The 15508-nt window shown below is 40.4% G+C and overlaps 1 protein-coding gene across 1 annotated transcript in view; it reads right to left on the bottom strand.

Annotated features, from left to right (window-relative positions):
* Window positions 1-1255: 1255 nt before the first annotated feature.
* Window positions 1256-15508, bottom strand: part of LOC137836782 (uncharacterized) — a 54114-nt gene continuing 39861 nt past the window's right edge. The window contains exon 3 of the mRNA XM_068645513.1: window positions 1256-1793. Within this exon, the coding sequence (XP_068501614.1) occupies window positions 1256-1793 (538 nt within the window). The remainder of the gene's footprint in view (window positions 1794-15508) is intronic.

The following is a 15508-nucleotide window of genomic DNA, read 5'->3' as shown; positions in this document are numbered from 1 at the left end:
TAAAGGATAGCTAAGGTAGGTTCGAAGAGAACACTTAGCTATCCAGCTTACTGTTCTGAAAGTCAGGGAAGGTAGAGAAGGATCCGAAAGGCGCCTCTACCCCCAGATGAGGGAGCAATGGCCAAGCTATGAAGGCAAGAGAAAGCTGGTATCGCTAAGACTCTTTGGCGATCAGAAGAAATTCAAGCGATGGCAAGAGTTAAGGCCCGTTTTGATAAGGCAGATCGGGTGAGCTATGTTTTAAACTATTAGTTGGGTTGAAACTCGTTGTTTGGAAAGTGGTTTCGCGCTGAGGTTCATTATCTTAAAAGTCCACAAGTTGTTAGAAGACTATCGTTCGAAAGTTGGTAGTTTGAAGCAGTTAGTGAACAGTCTCGCTCGCAGAATTGCTAAGTCAATTTCGTTTAAGCGATTTATACAAGAAGAAATAAAGCTAACGGGGAGATTATATAAAGAAGCAGGAAATGTCATAACACCGTGGCGTCAGTTCAAAATACATGTACCAAAAAGGGAAAAATTATTACAAGTAAGTGTGTGTAAGAGAGAAAACAGATGAATAAGTGATGGAGGGAAGCAGCTAGTCTTCAGAAGGAACGATCTTCCCATCCACCACTTCATTGTTTAGCGACACCATGGAGAGATCCAAATCAAGGTATTGGCAGGCAAATTGCTCCAGGGCGGCGTCAAACCCAGCAACGAGGATTTGGGCGGAGCTCAGCTCGAGCTCTTCAGTTTGCTTCTTGAGCCCCTCGGTCTACTGCTCTAACTCATTAGCTTGTTTCTTTAGTTCTTCAGTTGTTTCACGAGCTTGAAGGAGGTCTTCAGTAACCTTCTTGTTTTCCGCCTGCGCCTGGGCCAGCTCTGCGGCGATCTTTTTATTTTCCTTTTTGGCCTCAGCAAGCTTAGCCATGGTGTCATCTCTCTCTTTTTCAACTTTTCCCAAGAGGACCTCCCGATCTACTGACCTCTTCTCAAGGCTTTCTACCTTGGCTACATCTGCTTTGATCGACGCCTCCAGGTCAGCCACCTTGAGACGGTAGGGGACCAGTTTGCTCTCCAGCTCAATTTTCTCTTGAGCTAAGAGGTGCACCCTATGGCGTAGATCGGTGGCCTCCTTGCGCGCCACCCTCAGCTCAGTGCTCATAGCGTCCTCCACTCTCGAATGGTCGATCTCTGCCAGCATAAGGTTGCAAGACAACTTCTCCGCCTCGATCCTTATTAGGCGATTCTCCTCTTGGAGCACGAAGATGTTGTCCTAAAGTTTCTTGCTTGAACTCTCCACAGCCTTTGATATGATGGAGGGGAGGTCCTCTGCCATCATTCTGAGTTTGGCCGTGAAGGGTTCCCAGATTCCCTTAGCCGCGAGGGGAAGGGTTGCAACCGCTGTTTGTGGAGGCGCTGAAGGAGCCTGGTGCTGGCTCTCACCACCGCCCTCTTGGATTGGTTGTTGAGTTGGAGCTTCTTGGCGTGGTGGTGACGAGGGGGACTCAGTGATGATGATTGGCGAGTTGTGAGCACCTTCGTCCCCGCCTGGTGCAGTTTCCGCAATTGAGACAGTTGAAGGAGGACCCTCTCCAGCGGATATGAATGGCGTGGAGGCACTCGGAGGGTTCTCCATGAAGTTGGGCTCAGTAGCCTCAACCGCGGGAAATGCAGCCGCCAAGGGTACTGCTTGAACTAGCGGAGTCGCAGTTGGGGGAGTAGGCGGTGTTGGAATTGGAGCTGGTGGAGAAGGCAGTGTTGGTGTTGGAAGAGGAGGTGGAGCAGGTGGTGAAGAAGGTGCCACCCTTCTCCTTTTGGTGATGAGGCCATCCTCAGTTGCCTCATCATCCTCTTCTTCATCACTTACCACCTGAGGAGTTTTCCTCTTTGGCTTCCTGAGGATGAGTTTCTTGCGTTGTTGGGAGGGCAAGGCTTCTGAAGGAGCTGGGCCTTGAGGGGGCGATCTGCCCTGAGCAGCGGCGATCTCCACCACTGAGTTGGGCACAGTCTGGGAGCCCGACGCCAACCCATGAGCTCGGGCGAGCACCCTCAATTCGGCTAGTTTGCCTTTACCCAACATGACATCTGCATAATGCGAAGGTATACAGGTCAACTCAAAGACAAAGATAAACACATGGGTAAGTATGCAAATGAGACAAACAAGTGGTGCAGAAAATAAAGACCAAGTCTAGTGCGCAATAGACAAGACGCCCAGTAACAGATAACAGAGGTGCAGCACAGGGCAATAACTTAGATGTTAAGGTAAGCACTAACCTATGCGAGCCTCGAGTTGGCCCTCGAAGAACTCAAAGGAAATGATCGCAGAAGTGAGAAAGGTAATGTTCGCGGCTGCCACGCTCTTCCAGAAGAGGCACAGGTCCTTGTCCAAAGCGCCCATGTTGTCGGGGCTTCTGGGTTTTCTAAAGCTTCCCTTGGAGTCTTTATTTCCCTTGTTTACCCAGTACAAGGGAAAGCCGTCGAGCAGCGAAGTGCCCCGATCATTCTGGCACACTTGGACGAATTTTCCTTTCCAATCCTTATAAGACTGCTGGAAGATAGAAAGGATCGACCTCCTAGCGATTCCATTCAGGCTCACCCAAAGGCGATCTCCAGGGTTCTTGGCCTCGAACAGGAAGAGGAACACGTCTACCGAGGCCGGTAGTCCCAAATGTGCGCATATAATTTGAAACACCCGCACGAATGCCCAGCTGTTGGGATGGAGCTGGGCGGCGGCGATGTCGAGCTCGGTTAGTAGTTCCCGTTCGAAACGGGTAAGGGGGAACCTAAGTTTCACCTTCTTGAATAAGGTGGTGTACACAAAGCAGAACAACTCGCCGTTGTTCCCTTTGTCATCTGCGCAAACTGGCACGTCGGGGGGGCAAGGCAGCACTGTCAGTTTGTCATCGTGCTCCTTATGGAACGAAAGGTTGGGCTCGCCCCCTTTCTTCAATCGAAGCACTGCCACAGCAGAGTTTACTGAGGAGGTCTCCTTCAGTAAAGTTGAAGTGGCCCATGGGTATAACTTCTTGTAGTCTGGGGAAGGAATGGAGGCACCTCCGGCGATGGGTGGAGTTTCCTGAGCAAGGTTGGGGTGAGAGGTTGCAGGCCTCTCAGCCTGGGAGGAGGAAGCACCAGGTGCTCGCGGTGGGTTATGAGCTTGAGATGGAGGGTTTCGTGACGAGGGAGGAGGATTCGCGGTGGTCTTTGTTCGAGCCATTGCAGGAACTGCAAAGGAAAAAAGAAAAGAAAGGTGAGCGAAGGTCGCAAAGGTCAAATTGATTGTGAACGAAGGATGAAAAAGACGAACGGACGAAAGTTCGTTATGATGGGAGAAATGGAAGACGAAGCCCTAAGTGCGAAAAGGGAGAAGAAGAAGCAACAACCCACAACGTATGCACCAGGCAGTTAATGGATGATGCGAATCGGTTAAAATGCAGCAGATATCAACAGAAGAAGTAAAGGGAGTACCTTTCGATGATCAGACGAACGCTGAAGGAAGTTGGGGATTCAGAGAGTTGAAGAGCGTCGTGGGTTTTGCAGAAGAAACTCAGAGCGTTTGAGAAGGCAAAGAGATGATGGAACAGTAGAAATGAAATGGGTTTAAGGGTTTTTCAAATGATATTTGGAAGCGTAAACGACAGCTAAAGATGACCGTTGATGAAGCCACGTGTCGGGCGATTGGGAAAGTGTTTGGTGGAGCGTCAGGGAAGCAGAAAGTACGAACGTTTGGAATTCTGCGCCAGCGCCACGTAGATCGGTAGTGACGTGACTCCTTTAGTCTTTTCGCTGGACAAGTCTTCGCTTAAGACTGGGGGGTTTGTGTACCGCCCTGGTAGTCGAAAGTGATGACGTGGCATCGAGCTATTATGCAGGCGTGTTGAGTAGGGCCCATGGCTGGCAGAAGGGGAGGAAGTCGGGAGGCTCGTGTAGTCGCCAGTTATTAAGTTGGCGTGCTCCAATCTCTGGCATACCTAAACCGGCGGTCACCGGGTTTGAGATGAAGTCGCCAGATGTGAACCCAGGCGACCAAGTGATTAGAGATCGCCGAAACAAGGACATCGCCGAAGATGAAGTCAGATAGTTATTTCCTAGCTGGCCAGAGGATGAGCTCGGGAGACAGCTTACCCGAACATACACGGTGAAGCAAGTGAAGTAGATCATGAAGGCGGCCGGCGAGACCACAGGGAAGGTGTGTATGAAGGCACCCGAACTCGCCACGCAGAAGGGATCACGCTCCAAGGTAGCTATGCGCTGAGTTGTGTCATGCATAAGTAACTTAGCCAAAAACCTGAAGAATGAGAAGTGGCGCCCAAGTCAAGGAAGCTCCAGATGGTGACACGTGTACTGCTGGATGCGAGCCACGTGTCCAGATGTGTAACTGTCAGGAGAGAGAAAGTGCACAGGTATATAAGAGATTCTAACGATCTTCTGAGGTACGCATGTTCAGATTACTTCTTTACGCTTGCGAGTTTTGAGTACGCGGAGAGAGAACTTTTGCACGGTTCCTTAGAGTTCTTGAGTTTTCTCTTAGTATTTGGTGGTAAGGTCGTTGCGTGATCGGCCGCAGCGGCGCCGTTCTGTCTTTGCAGGTTCTTGAGGTGAATCACGGAGAAGGACGGAGGCTAACACGGCGCAGAAGTCGATCCAGGTTTGACGAGGCAAGGCTCCAGCGTCTTGGTCAACAGGCAGGATCATAAACTATCTAAAGACAAATGTGTCAAATATATACAATATATTCATGAAACTACCACAAAAAACCTAGTTTCAAATATTTTCATGCTAATTTCTTGAAAACCAATATCTATCACTACTATACAGACTCATCTATCGAATATATACTATAAATTCATGCAACTACCACTAAAAAACTAGTTTCATCTCATTTCATGCTAATTTCTTGAAAACCAATATCTATCACTACTGTAGAGACTCATCTATCAAATATATACAATAAATGCATGCAACTACCACAAAAAAAACTAGTTTCAAGTCTTTTCATGCTAATTTCTTGAAAACCAATGCCTATCACTACCATAGAGACTCATACAATAAATTCATGCAACTACCACAAAAAACCTAGTTTCAAGTATTTTCATGCTAATTTCTTGAAAACCAATATCTATCACTACTATAGAGACTCATCTATCGAATATATACTATAAATTCATGCAACTACCACTAAAAAACTAGTTTCATCTCATTTCATGCTAATTTCTTGAAAACCAATATCTATCACTACTGTAGAGACTCATCTATCAAATATATACAATAAATGCATGCAACTGCCACAAAAAAAAACTAGTTTCAAGTCTTTTCATGCTAATTTCTTGAAAACCAATGTCTATCACTACCATAGAGACTCATACAATAAATTCATGCAACTACCACAAAAAACCTAGTTTCAAGTATTTTCATGCTAATTTCTTGAAAAACAATATCTATCACCACTATAGAGACTGATCTATCGAATAGATACTATAAATTCATGCAACTACCACAAAAAAACTAGTTTCATCTCATTTCATGCTAATTTCTTGAAAATCAATATCTATCACTACTGTAGAGACTCATCTATCAAATATATACAATAAATACATGCAACTACCACAAAAAAAACTAGTTTCAAGTCTTTTCATGCTAATTTCTTGAAAACCAATGCCTATCACTACCATAGAGACTCATACAATAAATTCATGCAACTACCACAAAAAACCTAGTTTCAAGTATTTTCATGCTAATTTCTTGAAAACCAATATCTATCACTACTATAGAGACTGATCTATCGAATAGATACTATAAATTCATGCAAGTACCACAAAAAAACTAGTTTCATCTCATTTCATGCTAATTTCTTGAAAACCAATATCTATCACTATTGTAGAGACTCATCTATCAAATATATACAATAAATGCATGCAACTACCACACAAAAAAACTAGTTTCAAGTCTTTTCATGCTAATTTCTTGAAAACCAATGCCTATCACTACCATAGAGACTCATACAATAAATTCATGCAACTACCACAAATAACCTAGTTTCAAGTATTTTCATGCTAATTTCTTGAAAACTAATATCTATCACTACTGTAGAGACTCATCTATCAAATATATACAATAAATGCATGCAACTACCACAAAAAAAAACTAGTTTCAAGTCTTTTCATGCTAATTTCTTGAAAACCAATGCCTATCACTACCATAGAGACTCGTACAATAAATTCATGCAACTACCATAAAAAAACTAGTTTCAATTCTTTTCATGCTAATTTCTTGAAAACCAATGTCTATCACTACTGTAGAGAGTCATCTATGAAATATATCAACAAATTTATGCAACTACCAATAAAAAGCTAGTTTCAACTCTTTTCTTCCTAATTACTTGAAAACCAATGTTTATCACTACTAGTGGGACTCATCTATCAAATTTATACAATAAATTCATGCAGCTACATAAATAAAAAAGCTAGTTTCGAGTCTTTTCATGGTAATTTCTTGTAAATCAATGTCTATCACTGTTATAAACTACCACAACATATTCATGCAACTACCACAAAAAACCTAGTTTCATGCTAATTTCTTAAAAACCAATGCCTATCACTACCATAGAGACTCATACAATAAATTCATGCAACTACCACAAAAAACCTAGTTTCAAGTATTTTCTTGCTAATTTCTTGAAAACCAATACCTATCACTACTATAGAGACTCATCTATCGAATATATACTATAAATTCATGCAACTACCACAAAAAACTAGTTTCAACTCATTTCATGCTAATTTCTTGAAAACCAATATCTATCACTACTGTAGAGACTCATCTATCAAATATATACAATAAATGCATGCAACTACCACAAAAAAAACTAGTTTCAAGTCTTTTCATGCTAATTTCTTGAAAACCAATGTCTATCACTACCATAGAGACTCATACAATAAATTCATGCAACTACCACATAAAAACTAGTTTCAAGTCTTTTCTTCATGCTAATTTCTTGAAAACCAATATCTATCACTACCGTAGAGACTCATCTATCAAAAATATACAATAAATGCATGCAACTACCACAAAAAAACTAGTTTCAATTCTTTTCATGCTAATTTCTTGAAAACCAATATCTATCACTACTGTAGAGAGTCATCTATGAAATATATCAACAAATTCATGCAACTACCAATAAAAAACTAGTTTCAACTCTTTTCTTCGTAATTACTTGAAAACCAATGTTTATCACTACTAGTGAGACTCATCTATCAAATTTATACAATAAATTCATGCAGTTACATAAAAAAAAACTAGTTTCGAGTCTTTCAATGGTAATTTCTTGTAAATCAATGTCTATCACTGTTATAAACTATCTAAAGACACATGTGTCAAATATATACAATATATTCATGCAACTACCACAAAAAATCTAGTTTCAAGTATTTTCATGCTAATTTCTTGAAAACCAATGTCTATCACTACTGTAGAGAGTCATCTATGAAATATATCAACAAATTTATGCAACTACCAATAAAAAGCTAGTTTCAACTCTTTTCTTCCTAATTACTTGAAAACCAATGTTTATCACTACTAGTGGGACTCATCTATCAAATTTATACAATAAATTCATGCAGCTACATAAATAAAAAAGCTAGTTTCGAGTCTTTTCATGGTAATTTCTTGTAAATCAATGTCTATCACTGTTATAAACTACCACAATATATTCATGCAACTACCACAAAAAACCTAGTTTCATGCTAATTTCTTGAAAACCAATGCCTATCACTACCATAGAGACTCATACAATAAATTCATGCAACTACCACAAAAAACCTAGTTTCAAGTATTTTCATGCTAATTTCTTGAAAACCAATACCTATCACTACTATAGAGACTCATCTATCGAATATATACTATAAATTCATGCAACTACCACAAAAAACTAGTTTCAACTCATTTCATGCTAATTTCTTGAAAACCAATATCTATCACTACTGTAGAGACTCATCTATCAAATATATACAATAAATGCATGCAACTACCACAAAAAAAACTAGTTTCAAGTCTTTTCATGCTAATTTCTTGAAAACCAATGTCTATCACTACCATAGAGACTCATACAATACATTCATGCAACTACTATATAAAACCTAGTTTCAAGTCTTTTCTTCATGCTAATTTCTTGAAAACCAATATCTATCACTACCGTAGAGACTCATCTATCAAAAATATACAATAAATGCATGCAACTACCACAAAAAAACTAGTTTCAATTCTTTTCATGCTAATTTCTTCAAAACCAATATCTATCACTACTGTAGAGAGTCATCTATGAAATATATCAACAAATTCATGCAACTACCAATAAAAAACTAGTTTCAACTCTTTTCTTCGTAATTACTTGAAAACCAATGTTTATCACTACTAGTGAGACTCATCTATCAAATTTATTCAATAAATTCATGCAGTTACATAAAAAAAAACTAGTTTCGAGTCTTTTCATGGTAATTTCTTGTAAATCAATATCTATCACTGTTATAAACTATCTACAGACACATGTGTCAAATATATACAATATATTCATACAACTACCACAAAAAACCTAGTTTCAAGTATTTTCATGCTAATTTCTTGAAAACCAATATCTATCACTACTATAGAGACTCATCTATCGAGTATATACTATAAATTCATGCAACTACCACAAAAAACTAGTGTCATCTCATTTCATGCTAATTTCTTGAAAACCAATATCTATAACTACTGTGGAGACTCATCTATCAAATATATACAATAAATGCATGCAATTACCACAAAAAAAACTAGTTTCAAGTCTTTTCATGATAATTTCTTGAAAACCAATGTCTATCACTACCATAGAGACTCATACAATAAATTCATGCAACTACCACAAAAAAACTAGTTTCAAGTCTTTTCTTCATGCTAATTTCTTGAAAACCAATACCTATCACCACTGTATAGACTCATCTATCAAATATATACAATAAATGCATGCAACTACCACAAAAAAAACTAGTTTCAAGTCTTTTCATGCTAATTTCTTGAAAACCAATGTCTATCTATCACTACCATAGAGACTCATACAATAAATTCATGCAACTACCACAAAAAAATTAGTTTCAAGTCTTTTCTTCATGCTAATTTCTTGAAAACCAATATCTATCACTACTGTAGAGAGTCATCTATCAAATATATACAATAAATGCATGCAACTACCACAAAAAAAACTAGTTTCAAGTCTTTTCATGCTAATTTCTTGAAAACCAATGCCTATCACTACCCTAGAGACTCATACAATAAATTCATGCAACTACCGCAAAAAAACTAGTTTCAAGTCTTTTCTTCATGCTAGTTTCTTGAAAACCAATATCTATCACTACCGTAGAGACTCATCTATCAAATATATACAATAAATGCATGCAACTACCACAAAAAAACTAGTTTCAATTCTTTTCATGCGAATTTCTTGAAAACCAATGCCTATCACTACCATAGAGACTCATACAATAAATTCATGCAACTACCACAAAAAAACTAGTTTCAAGTCTTTTCTTCATGCTAATTTCTTGAAAACCAATAGCTATCACTACCGTAGAGACTCATCTATCAAATATATCCAATAAATGCATGCAACTACCACAAAAAAACTAGTTTCAATTCTTTTCATGCTAATTTCTTGAAAACCAATGCCTATCACTACCATAGAGACTCATACAATAAATTCATGCAACTACCACAAAAAACCTAGTTTCAAGTATTTTCATGATAATTTCTTGAAATCCAAGATCTATCACTACTATAGAGACTGATCTATCGAATAGATACTATAAATTCATGCAAGTACCACAAAAAAACTAGTTTCATCTCATTTCATGCTAATTTCTTGAAAACCAATATCTATCACTATTGTAGAGACTCATCTATCAAATATATACAATAAATGCATGCAACTACCACACAAAAAAACTAGTTTCAAGTCTTTTCATGCTAATTTCTTGAAAACCAATGCCTATCACTACCATAGAGACTCATACAATAAATTCATGCAACTACCACAAATAACCTAGTTTCAAGTATTTTCATGCTAATTTCTTGAAAACCAATATCTATCACTATTGTAGAGACTCATCTATCAAATATATACAATAAATGCATGCAACTACCAACAAAAAAAACTAGTTTCAAGTCTTTTCATGCTAATTTCTTGAAAACCAATGCCTATCACTACCATAGAGACTCATACAATAAATTCATGCAACTACCACAAAAAACTTAGTTTCAAGTATTTTCATGCTAATTTCTTGAAAACCAATATCTATCACTACCGTAGAGACTCATCTATCAAATATATATAATAAATGCATGCAACTACCACAAAAAAACTAGTTTCAATTCTTTTCATGCTAATTTCTTGAAAACAAATGTCTATCACTACTGTAGAGAGTCATCTATGAAATATATCAAAAAATTCATGCAACTACCAATAAAAAACTAGTTTCAACTCTTTTCTTCGTAATTACTTGAAAACCAATGTTTATCACTACTAGTGAGACTCATCTATCAAATTTATACAATAAATTCATGCAGCTACATAAAAAAAAACTAGTTTCGAGTCTTTTCATGGTAATTTCTTGTAAATCAATGTCTATCACTGTTATAAACTATCTAAAGACACATGTGTCAAATATATACAATATATTCATGCAACTACCACAAAAAACCTAGTTTCAAGTATTTTCATGCTAATTTCTTGAAAACCAATATCTATCACTACTATAGAGACTCATCTATCGAATATATACTATAAATTCATGCAACTACCACAAAAAAAACTAGTTTCATCTCATTCCATGCTAATTTCTTCAAAACCAATATCTATCACTACTGTGGAGACTCATCTATCAAATATATATAATAAATGCATGCAACTACCACAAAAAAAACTAGTTTCAAGTCTTTTCATGCTAATTTCTTGAAAACCAATGTCTATCACTACCATAGAGACTCATACAATAAATTCATGCAACTACCACAAAAAAACTAGTTTCAAGTCTTTTCTTCGTGCTAATTTCTTGAAAACCAATATATATCACTACCGTAGAGACTCATCTATCAAATATATACAATAAATGCATGCAACTACCACAAAAAAACTTGTTTCAATTCTTTTCATGCTAATTTCTTGAAAACCAATGCCTATCACTACTGATCCTGCCTGTTGACCAGAACGTTGGAACTTGCCTCGTCAAACTTGGATCGACGTGCGCACCGCTTCAACCTCCGTCCTTCGTCACGATCCACCTCAAGAACCTGCAAAAGAACAGAGCGGCGCCGCTGCGGCCGATCGCAGTCCAACGCCCAAGTCAGTGACTGAACCACCAAATACTTCAAGAGCAAACACTCAAGAACTCTCAAGGAACCGTGCAATGTTCTCTCTCACAGTATGCTCAAGAACTCGCAAGCGTAAAGAATACAATCTGAACGTGCGTACCTCAGAAGTTCGTTGGGGAACCCTTTTATACCTGGTCACTTTCTCTCTCCTGGCAGTTACGCACCTGGACAAGTGGCTCGCATGCAGTCGTACACGTGCCATCATCTGGAGCCCCTTGACTTGGGCGCTGCTTCTGACTCTCTTTTGGCTAAGTTACTTATGCATGGTACTGCCCAGTGCATAACTAACTTGGGAGCGCGATCTCTACTAGAATTGGCGAGTTAGGGTGCCTTCGTACACCTTCCCTGTGGTCTCGCCGGCCGCCTTCATAATCTGCACCACCTTCATCTTCGGCGATGCGCTTGCTCTGGCGATCTCCAATCACTTGGTCGCCTGAGTTTACATCTGGCGATTTCATCTTTAACCCGGTGATCGCCGGTTCTGGTATTTTGGAGATCGGAGCACGCCAACTTCATAACTGGCGACTTCACGAGCCCCCCGACTTCCTTCCCTTCTGCCAACCTGGCGTCTCGTCAACACGCTTATACTGTAACTTGATGCCACGTCATCACTTCCGACTACCAGGGCGGTACACAAGCCCCCCAGTCTTAAGCGAAGACTTGTCCAGCGAAAAGACTAAAAGAGTCACGTCAATACCGATCTACGTGGCACTGGCGCAGAATTTCAAGCGGTTGTACTTTCTGCTTCTCTGACGCTCCACCAAACACCTCACCCATCGCTCGACACGTGGCTTCATCAACGGTTACCTTCAGTTAACGTTTGCGCTTCCCAAACCCATTTCGAAAAATCCTTAAACCCATTTCGCTCCACTGTTCCATCACTTTCTTCGTATTCTCAGACACTCCAACTCTCTTCTGCAAAAAAGCTCTCAACGTTCTTCAACCTCCTGAATCACCAACTTCTTTCATCACTCTTCCAATCATAAAAAGGTACTTCTTTTCCTTCTTCTGCTGGGTTTTCCTGCATTTTAACCGATTCGCATCATCCTTTAACTGTCTGGTGCATACGTTGTGGGTTGTTTTTGCTGTTTCTCCTTCTTCGTAACTGATCCTTGGGAGCGCGATCTCTACTGGAATTGGCGAGTTAGGGTGCCTTCGTACACCTTCCCTGTGGTCTCGCCGGCCGCCTTCATAATCTGCACCACCTTCATCTCTGGCGATGTGCTTGCTCTGGCGATCTCCAATCACTAGGTCGCCTGAGTTTACATCTGGCGACTTCATCTTTAACCCGGTGATCGCCGATTCTGGTATGCTGGAGATCGGAACACGCCAACTTAATAACTGGCGACTTCACGAGCCCCCCGACTTCCTTCCCTTCTGCCAACCTGGCGCCTTGTCAACACGCCTATACTGTAGCTGGATGCCACGTCATCACTTCCGACTACCAGGGCGGTACACAAGCCCCCCAGTCTTAAGCAAAGACTTGTCCAGCGAAAAGACTAGAAGAGTCACGTCAACACCGGTCTACGTGGCACTGACGCAGAATTCCAAGCGGTTGTACCTTCTACGTCTCTGACGCTCCACCAAACCCCTCACCCATCGTTCGACACGTGGCTTCATCAACGCTTACCTTCAGTTACCGTTTGCGCTTCCCAAACCCATTTCGAAAAAACTCTTAAACCCATTTTCACTCCACACTGTTCCATCACTTTTCTTCGTATTCACAAACGCTCTAACTTCCTCCTGCAAAAAACTCTCAGCGCTCTCCAACATTCTGAATCACCATCATCCTTCGTCGTCTTCCTGATCATCAAAAGGTACCTACTTTCCTTCTTCTGCTGGTTTTTCTTGCATTTTAACCGATTCGCATCATCCTGTAACTGTCTGGTGCATACGCTGTGGGTTGCTTTTTCCATTTCTCCTTCTACGTAACTTAGGGCTTCGTCAATCGTCGCAACGAACCTTCGTTCGTTCGCTTTTCACCCTTCTCCCACGATCGAGTCAGCCTCTGCGAACCCTGATCATTTTTCCTTTTCTTCTTCCTTTGCAGCTTCGAGAATGACCCGCTCAAAGATCACCCCGAATCCTCCTCCTTCATCACGACACCCCTCTTCTCAAGCACTCATCCCACCGCGAGCACGCGGTGCTTCATCTTCCCAGGCTGAGAGGCCTGCACCTTCCCGCCCCAACCTGGCCCAGGCGACTCCACCTATCGCCGGAGGAGCCCCCGTTCCCCTGCCAGACTTCAAAGAACTCTACCCCTGGGCCAACTCAACCCTGTTGAGGGAAACGTCTTCCGTGAACACTGCTGGAGCAGTCTTGCGATTGACTAAGGGGGATGAGCCTCACCAAACATTTCATAAGGAGCACGATGAAAAGATGATAGTGCTACCTTGCCCCCCCGATCTGCCCGTTTGTGCCGACGATAAGGTGAGCGCTGACGGGCCCTTCTGCTTCGTCTACACAACCTTATTCAAGAAGGTGAAGCTCAAGTTCCCTTTCACCCGTTTTGAAAGGGAGCTCCTTACCGAGCTCAACATCGCCGCCGCCCAGCTCCATCCCAACAGTTGGGCGTTTGTGCGAGCGTTCCAAGTGATGTGCGACCATCTGGGGTTGCCCGCATCCGTAGATGTATTTCTGTTTCTCTTCGAGGCCAAGCACCCGGGAGACCGCCTGTGGGTTAGCTTGAATGGGATCGCTGGGAGGTCGATCTTCTCCATCTTCCAGCAATCCTATAAAGACTGGAAGGGGAAGTTCGTCCAAGTGCGCCCTAACGACAAAGACGCCTCCCTACTCGACGGCTTCCCCTTGTACTGGGTGGACAAGGGGAAAAAAGAGTCCAAGAGCTGCTTCAGGAGGCCCAGAAGTCCTGATAGCATGGGAGCGTTGGACAGGGATCTCTGCCTCTTTTGGAAAAGCGTGGCGGAGGCCAACATCATTTTCCTCACCACCACCCTGATCTGCTTCGAATTCTACGAGGACCAACTCGAAATTCGAATAGGTTAGAACATTTAAACTGTTGTTTTAGTACTGCTTCTGTTTAACTGTTTCTGAGCGTCTTGTGCGTTATGCGCAAGACTTTGGTTTTATTTAAGCCCACCGATCATCTGCTTTGCTGCATCCTGCCTTATGCACTTATTTTCTCTCTGAGTTAACCCATGCATTTTCGCTCTATGCAGATAACATGTTGGGTCAAATTTATACAATAAATTCATGCAGCTACATAAAAAAAACTAGTTTCGAGTCTTTTCATGGTAATTTCTTGTAAATCAATGTCTATCACTGTTATACACTATCTAAAGACACATGAGCCAAATATATACAATAAATTCATGCATCTACCACAAAAAAACTAGTTTCAAGTATTTTCATACTAATGTCTATCACTACTGTAGAGAGTCATCTATTAAATATATCAATAAATTCATGCAACTACCAATAAAAAACTAGTTTCAACTCTTTTCTTCCTAATTACTTGGAAACCAATGTTTATCACTACTAGTGAGACTCATCTATCAAATTTATACAATAAATTCATGCAGCTACATAAAAAAACCTAGTTTAGAGTCTTTTCATGCTAATTTCTTGAAAACCAATATCTATCACTACTGTAGAGATTTATCTATCGAATATATACTATAAATTCATGCAACTACCACAAAAAAACTAGTTTCATCTCATTTCATGCTAATTTCTTGAAAACCAATATCTATCACTACTGTAGAGACTCATCTATCGAATATATACAATAAATACCACAAAAAAGACTAGTTTCAAGTCTTTTCATGCTAATTTCTTGAAAACCAATGTTTATCACTACCATAGAGACTCATACAATAAATTCATGCAACTACCACAAAAAAACTAGTTTCAAGTCTTTTCTTCATGCTAATTTCTTGAAAACCAATATCTATCACTACTATAGAGACTCATCTATCAAATATATACAATTAATACATGCAACTACCACAAAAAAAAACTAGATTCAAGTCTTTTCATGCTAATTTCTTGAAAACCAATGTCTATCACTACCATAGAGAATCATACAATTAATTCATGCAACTACCACCAAAAACCTAGTTTCAAGTATTTTCATGCTAATTTCTTGAAAAGCAATATCTATCACTAC

Source organism: Phaseolus vulgaris, chromosome 11 (genome assembly GCF_000499845.2).
Source record: "Phaseolus vulgaris cultivar G19833 chromosome 11, P. vulgaris v2.0, whole genome shotgun sequence".
NCBI classification, from domain to species: Eukaryota; Viridiplantae; Streptophyta; class Magnoliopsida; order Fabales; family Fabaceae; genus Phaseolus; species Phaseolus vulgaris.
This window is presented reverse-complemented; position numbering and strand designations above follow the sequence as displayed.